Here is a 10608-nt window from a genome sequence, read left to right on the forward strand (position 1 = left end):
ATGGATCCGTGAACCATGCCTTGAAAGGTTGTCTCGGTCACGTCCTAGACATTCTAAGGGAGGGTTCCAACCATGGTTACAGGCCCTGGACCAATCAAGATTCGAACCTTCACCTTAGGCGACCAAACAACAAAACTCGAGACCCCAACTTGCATCTATGGGGAGATTTGCTGTCAAGTCCTTACCCTGAGTGCATGGGCTGAAACCAATGAACCAACATGACTCTAACACACTCTAATACATGCTTAGATGCAGCCTGGAGCACGTGGAACCGAGCCAACCTCCTGAAATCACAAAACAAACCACACCGTGAAGCATAGAGGAAATGGCCGAGAAGGCTTGTACATAATTTTACAAAGTTGCTGTCATTTTCGGTTTTTGCTCCTTAAATCATGAAGATATAATGTTTTAAAATATCTATAGGACTTGATTGAAGAGAAATAAACAATATATACATGCCTGGAAATCAGTTTTTGAAAGAACAAACAAATACGACGAACAAGGCGCGGCAGAGTCAGAGTTTCTTTCTTATTTTTCTGTTGCAAGTTCTCGATTTTTGTTGCTGCTAATACACGGTTTTTGCTGTTGTTTTCTCTGTTATTCTCGAATGTGAGGGTGGAGGAAATGTTAAGAATTGAAGGGGAAGTTTACAAGGAAAATAAATGAGTCATGAAAGGCAATTTAGATGAGAGGTGCAAGTGATGAGTTGATTGTCAATTCAATTATTCCCTTTCCTACTTGTTGCACGTATTGCATGGCTTAATTATGCTAGATTGGTGGGTTGAGGGAAATTAGGTGAATAATGGTGCTAGACTTATCACTAAATGGTGAGTTAAAAAGGGAGGGAATATCATACCATGAATGGACCATTGAAGGGGTGACTAGAAGGGAGGGTTACCAAACTTAATTAAATTGGTTGAGGGGATGGCCGAAACTTGCTATGAATTTGCAAGGAAATTTGTTGATTAAATCTAGTAAACTTTAATTCTTAAGGTTTTAAACACCCATTACACATTTTAGTAAATTAATAAATTAAATTAGAGTAACAATTTCTTGCATGGCATGGCTTGGGATAACAATTTATTATTAAAATGTTAGGTTTTAATTTCTTGAATATATTAGGCTTAGATTAATTTATGGTTACACTTCTAGGCTTTTAATTAAATATTGGACATGAGATAACTTAATAAATCTTAAAACATTCTTTAACATTAAAATAAATTATTCCTTGGCTTAAATTAAATTTATGAATATTTTCTTATCATTAATTTTATCTCAATACTCCAACTCCAGTCTTGTCTCGCGTAATTATCCGAAAAGATAAAACTAAACTCCTCGATTAAAATAAATAATCATGACTTCACAAATTTTAAAATGAATTAAACACTCCACATATGTATTAAAAAAATATCGTTTTTATTTTAAATAATAGTAATTATGCATGGCTTATATGTAATCTGATTTTTCGGGTTCCACAATTACTGTGGTAATTGAATGTACTGCACATCATAGAAGGGGGTGTAGATTTTTGAGATATGATGTGATTCTTACCATGAACCATACATTTAACATAAACTACAAACTGTTTCAATGGCTTTGATGCTTTTCGATTCAAAACTTGAGTGATCATCCTTGTATATTAGCGTGTATGGATTGTGACGCCCACGTACAAATTTATACTAAGATTCTTACCTCTTGAAACTTTTGCAAATTTTAAGACCTTAGTACCAAGTAGGCTACAATTCATCGACAAGTTATGTATTTCAAGCGTGTGCAAATTTTGTATCCTCGTGAAACTTTGTGTGTGACAGCATGTTAATATTAGAGTAAGTGTCCAGCAAACCAACTTGTAGTTTGGACTTTCATTGACTCTAAAGTAAAATAATATTTATTTTAAAAATATTTTACAATTTTGTTCGATTATGGAATTATACTTTATCTGTATAGTCATGCAACCTGTATAGATAAGGTACTTGAATATACAAAAGGTACCATGAGGTCTGCCTCTCAAGTAAGATCATGAAACTCATTAGGAAGTGTACTGTATATTCTAAACAGGTTTCTAATCGAATCAGCCACCTAAAACAAAGATAAATGTCGCTTGAGCTCGAGACTAGCATCTGTGATGTAAACGTCATGTTTCATTGGCAAGGCCATGAAGACTTCCAGTCATACATATGAGTGATCATATGATGATGAACTGAACAACCCTTTCTCTTATTCTCCAAGTGGTTCTCAATTCGCGGTTATGGTTGTGCACCATTAGTCTTTTGACCCGGGACAATGTAGGGCTATACGTAGTAGCATGCACTTTGATCCGTTTATTGGATCTATTGAGGGTCATCAGGTAGCGATGTTGTGTGTAGTTTCGAAATATGTAGGAGCAAATGCATTGTAGTTGGGGATTCATCGCCTTCCTACATGTAAAGATATCTTATGTGATCTGATGAGTTAATAGTACAAGGAATCTTTGGCCAGAGTAAGACATGTGCAGTTTGGAAATGTGTTTCCTCAGTTGCTCACACCATGAAACTATTACTCAAATATAAATCACATCGTTATCGAATTCATATGCAACTCTCGATATACCAATGGGTTCAGATTCGATCGGTATATATGAGTTGAAGTGACCGTATTATATGCTAATCATGACTAAATGTTCTTGCAGACACTATCAACGATACCTATGAGATTATGGGGTGATGCTACTAGACGCTCTTACCATGATTCTATGGGTGCAATCAGAAATAAGTTCTGACATTCTTGATAAAGGAATTGATGAAAAGAATGGATTTAATTAGGGTAAGCCCGAATAAGAATAAATGTTATTCTGAATCACATGAAGATGTGAACCCACGGCTAACTGTGTCCCTTAATCATTGAGGATCACACAAGTATCGGATCATGTGTTCCCGTTGAGAAAGTCAAAGTTCGAAGAGTTAAAACTTGGCGACTATAGTTTGATAGAGATCAAACATGATGCTTATAAAAGAATTTATAAGTTGGTTCCATAGGATGGAACAAATGAAAGTTACCTTAATTGCTAATTAAGGAAGGAGAGTAGAACTGCCTGTTTTGGTGAAGGAGTTCCTATGTTGACAGCCATCCAATATGGTAAATGAAAATTTGGATATTCGAAATTTTCATTTTTATTGCATGAACAAGACCTGTATACTTGATACATCACAAGTCTAGGTGAACAAATTTTTGGCCACTTCTTTTCTCCCATCGTCGCGCCTCCGTCGTTGCACCATCTCCGGATTTGGAAATTTTGAAGCTATAGTCTCCACACACAAATCGCTTGTGATTTCTAGCGATTGGAAATCAAAGCGAGGAAAGCAGTTTCCGATCGTGGACCTGATTAGACGATCAAAATTAAGGAATTACAAAAAGATCTATCTACGCTTAAAAACCGAAATAGTAGAATCCAGCGTTTTATACGCGAAAGTATAATTCTAAACGCCCTATAATGGCCTAAAAAACATACGACGTCCAAAGACCGTTTCGAATGTCGAAATGTAAAAATTTTAAACTTGCATTGCGCCTTAAATGTGAGAACATGATGTCTCAACAGATAGCTACAATGATACATAAAAGAATCCATTATAAGTTAATACAGAAGCGTATTACTCAGAGATGGACACTCTTTCTCATATCTATTCATATATTCAAAATGATGGATCAGTTCGGGCACCTTTGAAGGTTTCAAACACAATATTTTCAATGAGCTGCAATAGCTCGTGTTCTAAGAATGTAAACAACGGTGAATTATATCGAGTTTGGTTTTAAGCCAAGTGGAAAATACTCGAAATAATCCTCCGTTGAGAAAGCTAATCAGTTTAAAGTTTTTAACTTGTGTAAACTGATTAACTGATATGGGAGATCAGTTCTTGCATATATCAGTTAAGTTATGGTGAGAACTGAACTGATAACTGCTCGAACTGATCAAATCAGTTTTAAAACAATAGTTAAACAATTAATAACAAAATATATGTTTATGAATGTTTGGAGACTTCAACTGCTCCTACTTCACCCATTTTACCACATCGGGTAGGTATCACTAGAAGACTTTGATTTATACAACGCCTTGTACAAATCCACTCATATTTGAACTTACACTACTGCCTAACTAAACTCCTAGTCTAGACTGAAAGCAGCACCTTCTAGTCAACACTTGTTTAACGTCTATGTGTTATAGATACACAAGTTTATCGTCTTTGTGCAAGACTCACTCAGCTTATCAATATGCTTAATTCTCTGTATATGTGAGTGATTGTGTGTGTGCGTGTGTGAGAACTGAACTATGAATACAACACAAAAGTGTTCTCACACACTGAGAGTTTTGCTTCTATACTAAGCAGTTGGCATACACGTTTTCTCTTCTATCTTCACACACTTGTGTATTGATGATCTTGGTCTGATATTTATAGAGGCAATGAGACCGTATACCAAGACTCATCAAATATGAACGTTGCAGTTTGAATCTGTTTTCCTCGATATTTGTCTTGTACTTTCCGACAGCCATTCTAGAACGTTTGGCTTTAAGCACTGCTGTAACGTTTATTATTGTCTTTTGACTAGACAAAAGTTTTTCCTCAGTGCGCACAGCTGGATTCCATTAAATAAGCTTGTCGTGTTCTGCAAACTAATTGATTCCTAACTGATGTTCTGAACTGGTCAGCTTCTTTTTTTCTCTTCATTCAAACCATTTAGTTTCGTGAACTGATCTTGAACTGGTTTCGTGAAATCAGTTGGCTCGTCAGCTGAACTGATTCCGCTGCTTCAGTTGAACTGGTCAGCTGTACTCTTCATCAGTTGAGCTCTTAATCAAGTGGCCGGGTTTCTGAAGGTCTTTTTCTGAATTGCCTATCAGCTGGACAATCAGTTGAACTGATCTTTTGATATTTCAGTTGAATTGATTCAGTTTGGGCTATCAGCTGGCGCTTTCAGTTTGCGTCTCGACAACTTCAGTTTTGGCTCGATAACTTATCAACTCGAATTATGATCAGTTCCAGTTTCTGCGCACTTAGGTAAAATTATTAGAAACAAAATAACAAGTTTTGTGAACATCAAAATCAAGATTACGAATATCAAATGTTCCAACACAAAAAAAACGACCTAACCCAGAGTCAGCCAAATTTTGTAAGCAAGCATGTTTTCGAAAAGAATGTAGGTATTGTAAATATGAATAGTGAGTCATAACTTCTCATAGAAATATAGTGACTCTAGCAAAGGTCTTTTACTACATTCGTACTTGTACTCAATCTTCAGTATCCCGTTCCAAGAATCTAAAATATATGGAAGTCTAGATTCGTTTTCGACTACAACAGACTCAGATCTTACGGTGCTGGCCAAAACAATATCACAGAGTGCATGACTTAAGTGGATAATTGAAGCCAAAGTTTTTTACATAAAATGGAACACACAGCTCTAACGGGCTTTGAGTTCCTCCTCAAATTTAAGCAGTCTTTCCTGGAGAGGCTTCAAAAATGATTTCAAATCCCGACTGATCTGCTGCTTCTCTTGGGGCTTAAAATCTCTGTCTTCACTAAGTCGTACTTCAACCTGCAAAATAAGACATAGATTTCACCAAATTGGGATCTTGTTTCAATTGGCTTAAGAGAAAAGAAGATGAGAAACTTTTATAGTAGTATCACTGTTCCACGACCACATGGGCTTGCGAGAAAAGTTCTCAGTGATTTATATGAGTATACATAATATCTCCCAACAACATGAATCAACAATTTACAAAATTGTTGCTAATTGATCTTATGCCATAGAGTCTAGCTAGAGCAGAACCTGAACATTCCATTTCTCTATTGTTCTGAGTTCCTTCCAACAAGGTTAAAGCATTTATGTATAGTTTACCTGCAAGTCGTCTAATTCACCAAAAGTGAACTCAGGAACGTCTAGGTGCCCTTTGACCTTCTTATTCTCACCTCCGATATGCCATTCCCCTAATTTCAATTTTTTTCATAAATGCAGATGTCAGAGATAGTACGGGGGAAATGAAAAAGATTGAAATAAGACTTCAGAATTTCAGATCAAATCCAAAATAGTGAATTTTAATAGTAACCTTTCACATTTAGTGTCAGCTCATAGGTGTAGCCAACACGTTTTTTATTTCGAACAGTGACCAAGAAGGCCTGCGTCGCACATTTAGACACGATAAATAATTCAGTTGGTTGATGTCAAGAGTCAGGGAACCAAATAAATATCATCTCAGACATCTAATAATTTTGCAAGAACTAACATCACCAAAGCATTTTGTAACTTCCGTAATTTCTGCTCTGCCACCAGAGAACTCCAAGGACCCCACAGATACAAGCAACTCCTACAATCAAAGAAGAATATTATAATGCAACAGCACAGGGTACCAAAATGTTAGCAAACCCTATGTAGTTTCTAAACTAGATTAAAAAGTTGGAAATGAGTATTGAGGATAAGCCAAAATGGTTGTGTTACATATGGGTGGTGGCTTCAAGAACTTGCACTGGATTTCAAATAACAATTAAAAAATCTTAAAAGTCAATAAGTCTAGCATATTTGTTCTGAAAAATGGTTTTTCCAAGATTATTTAAATTTAGTTTTGATATGCATCACAGTATCTGATCTCATCATCAATGGATATCACATTTTCAGTTCAACCTATCATCTTAAATCTTTGATAAACACAGAGACTGATCCATCCCACCAATGTCAATTACAACTGGCAGCAAGTTCACATTATAAAATTGATGGATATAAGAAAATTTACTTGTAGTTTGTGACAAAATCGATATATATGTTAGAAAACGTTTATAAAACTTAATACATCCAAACCTTAATCCTATCACTTGCCCATGTATTTAGATTTTTCTCCTCCCATGTTCCAGCCTGCAAACAGAAAATAAAATTTAGAAGTATGAAACAAACAAAAAAGGTCTTTTAAAAACCATAGACAAACAGCAAGGCAATTCTTATTCATTTAACAGAAAGCATGAGACCTAAAGCCTGAATATTCCTTTGGCTAGCAACAGAAAACCTAGACCTATGGCATCAGACAATAGCAACTGCAACTTAAAAATGCACCCAAGGTTACGCTAGGCAGTGCAGGCAGGTGCAGACGCCTATACTCTGTTGCCTTCCGCTTTTCTCTGGGTCCCTTTTCCTGATCTTGGGATGTGATTGCGATCAGACAGTCACGTCCCTGTTGCCCCCTCCTTGGGGCTTTTTGGTTATTATGCTGGATTGCGTTTGCCTGTTGTTTTTGCCTACCGACTTCGTTTGCACATTGACTTTCCAGTAGTTTGCAGTTTTTTTGGACACAGCTCACGTACATATTTTGATGGATTTGCCCAGCCCAGGATCGATGCAATTGAAGGATCTTCCTTTGGCCTTTCCTGAGTTTATAAATGCTGCTGCCGCCTGCCGATGTCTGATTTACACAGTATGACCGTCTGCTCTGCTCCTCTACACTGTAGTTGTAGATATTTTAACTATTTCGCATTTTGTTTAGGGCTGCCAGTGGATTTATTAACTCACGTTGCCCTAGTTTGACTGTTATTATGATTTTATTTTTATAGCATTTTGGGGAGGTCTTGGCCTAGTCTCCATCTTCCTTTGGGTTTTTCAATTAAGCTCTTTTATGTTGATATACAGGTAGGGGTTTGCCAAACCCTCCACCATGCTGGCGGTGTTTTCCATAAAATAAAATAAAAATGCCGCCAATGCTGCAAAATTGGATGTTGTTACATGGGCCATTACACGTATTGCATATGGAGGACAAACAGATATTAATTGAATATCCTTGTTTATGCTGTAAAGGATTCAGAAAATATAAGGACATTGGCCAAGAAATAACCAACACCACGGACCATCCAAAAAAGAAAACGGAAAATATAAAAGTCCAAGCGGAAAAAATGGTCACGGCACAAAAAATGACTCCGAGTCTCTCTGCAGACTGAAAAGTAAATAAATGCAAAAATCAACATTCATTGACAAAATGCGAAGGAGAAAGAGATGAAGACCCCCAAGGTAATTCAAGTTCTTTATGGGCAAAAACAGCTATCAAGGGACATTTCCATGTCCTTGTGCTAGTTCAGATTAGGGATGGCAATGGGTAGGGTTGGGTCGGATTTGATACATCCATCCCCATACCCATTTATTAAATTCATCCCCATACCCATCCTCATACCCATCGGGTATTGAATTTCATCCACATCCCCATACCCATCGGATTATCGGATACCCATACCCTACCCAAATACCCTATTATCATATACAATTGAATTTTTTCAAATTTAAATTGTTTCAATGAAGTTATGAATATTTAAAAAATTATTTAAATGAACAATAAGAAAAATTATTATTGATAAAAATTTGCAAAGTAAACTTTATAAAAAAATAACAAAATATTAAAAATAGTTTATATTAGTTGAACAAAAGTACGCAATTTAACAAAAATAAATTATTTTTCAATTTTTAAAGTCAAACATGAAATAAACTTATCAATGAAGAAGATGAGAAATTGAATGAAAAATAAAAGAGCGGTAAAACCTTGAAACGTAAAAGTGAAAGTGAAAGGGAAGAGAAAAGAAAAAGTATCGATCTACTTGGATTTGAGAAAATGAATCTTTAATATAAATAAGTATAATTACTATATATATACATATATGCATACATATATATATAAAGAGAAAAGAAAAAGTATCGATTTATTTGGATTTGAGAAAATGAATATTTAATATAAATAAATATAATTACTACACACACACACACACACACACACACACACACACACACATATATATATATATATATATATATATATATATTAATTTAAACGGGTATTCGGGTAGGGCGTGGGTCGGATTATATCAAACCCGCCTCCATACCCAAACCCGAAAATCCCCATACCCGATTACCCAATTATTTAATCGGGTCTAAAAATCCCTCCATACCCCCTTCTATTCGGGTCGGGTATCGGATCCTCCAACGGGTTCGGAGGAAATTGCCATCCCTAGTTCAGATTGAGATCTAAAAAGTATCTAAAGATCATCTTTATATTTTGAAGTCTTCATTTTAAACTACCAAGGATACAGCTGAGTATATTCTTGTATGATTCTGAATAATCAAGTGTTGTAAAGGATTCTTTCATCCTTTATATCATAAAAGAGAGCCATAACTTGCTAAACCTATGGGATTTCGTAGCAATAAAGATTGAAAAATTCTTTTTTTTTCTTTAGACCAACATATTCAAACATTTTAACACTGCTTCGGGGGGGATTGAGAAAAGTGCAAATTCAAATCATCAAAAGCTTTGTTACATTTCACAAAAATTACCTTCGATTACCAACCTAACGCCAACTGAAATTCTCAAATACTTGAAACCCACAAAAGAAATCAACAAAGCATCAAACATGAAAAATAAGAGCTCGTGTTCTATCTTTATGTAAAAGCATACCCTATTCCAAGCAGACCCGAGATGGGTTTGGCTGGTTTGCTTGCAAAAATCCGCCGGGTCAATCTTCTTGGGCGTGGGCAAAGGAGCAGCATCGCGGCCCGCCTCCCGCACCCAATACGTGTAGGAAGCCGATTCCGCCTCCTTCTCAGCCGAAACCGCCGCCGCGCCTCCCTCCATTCTCACCGATCAAATATGGATCAAATGTTACCCGAAATGAATGGTAGATGAGGCAGTTGATGGATGATTACAAGAATATAATTCGAAATTTAGATCAATCAGCTTGAAATGGGATGATCTGAGGCTAGGGGGGCGGGAAACCAGAATGCATGCCGCCGATTCCAAGATTTGTGGTGCGATTTTGACTCGCTACGAATTGCTGACCAAAGAATTGTAGTGCTGACTACTGCTGAGGGTTTTCTGAAAGTTTCGAGTCGGTCTGTTTTCGGCCCAAAATCAAGAATAGAGGGTTGGACCAAATAAAAATTTCCACAAATTTTGATTTATTTGAGTGAAATAAAAAATTAGGTATAGTAATTTTGTTTTGCATGGAAAATTGAATAAGTAGGCAAATATTTAATTAAAAATTTGTATTATAAACAGTGGATATTTATGGAATATTAAAACAAATGCACCAAACTTAGTTACTTTAGGATTTTACTGTAAATAATAATATATCAGTAATCAGATACGCGTATTGCATGTATAAAAAGTTTTAAATAAGTTATAATGGATATATTGGAAAGTTTGATAACGATCATATATACCAAATAGACCAAGTTAGTAACTATGATAGATAGATAGATCTAATCCTAAATACAAGAACCGCAATTTCCTTTTCATGTCTCAAATATATAATTTGGTGTCTACTTTTGGTACTATTTTCTTTATTATTTTACCTGCTATAATAATTCATTAAATAAATTAATTACTTCCAACAATTTTTTTTATACAATCAAAAATACTCGTTAAATGAGGCTAAAATGTAAAATTTCTTTTTACATTTCCAATAATTTTTTAATCCGGGTGAAATATTCTTAGAATAAGCTTATAAGATACGTGTGTTCGCGTGTGCACGCTTTTTTGACATATGTGATTTAGAATCATATTTAAAAACATAAAACTAGTAATTGTGATATATGTGTTAACACTAAAATTTATAGAGA

At 35.5% G+C, this 10608-nt stretch overlaps 1 protein-coding gene and 1 long non-coding RNA gene across 2 annotated transcripts; one reads left to right on the top strand and one right to left on the bottom strand.

Moving 5' to 3' along the window:
• Positions 1–5192: 5192 nt before the first annotated feature.
• On the bottom strand, positions 5193–9882 carry LOC140818364 (uncharacterized). Its single transcript, XM_073178296.1, has 6 exons — positions 9446–9882; positions 6823–6876; positions 6254–6334; positions 6077–6146; positions 5869–5957; positions 5193–5565 (listed from the first exon to the last, which is right to left on the bottom strand). Exons 1-6 carry the CDS (start codon positions 9620–9622, stop codon positions 5431–5433), a joined length of 606 nt encoding a protein of 201 aa, XP_073034397.1. The 5' UTR covers positions 9623–9882; the 3' UTR covers positions 5193–5430.
• LOC140818366 (uncharacterized) lies at positions 6883–9414 on the top strand. The gene is made up of 2 exons (XR_012114964.1): positions 6883–8078; positions 9006–9414. It is a non-coding gene; the product is annotated as an uncharacterized lncRNA (long non-coding RNA).
• Positions 9883–10608: the final 726 nt, after the last annotated feature.

The sequence above is a fragment of the Primulina eburnea genome, chromosome 17 (genome assembly GCF_022965805.1).
Source record: "Primulina eburnea isolate SZY01 chromosome 17, ASM2296580v1, whole genome shotgun sequence".
Taxonomy (NCBI): Eukaryota; Viridiplantae; Streptophyta; class Magnoliopsida; order Lamiales; family Gesneriaceae; genus Primulina; species Primulina eburnea.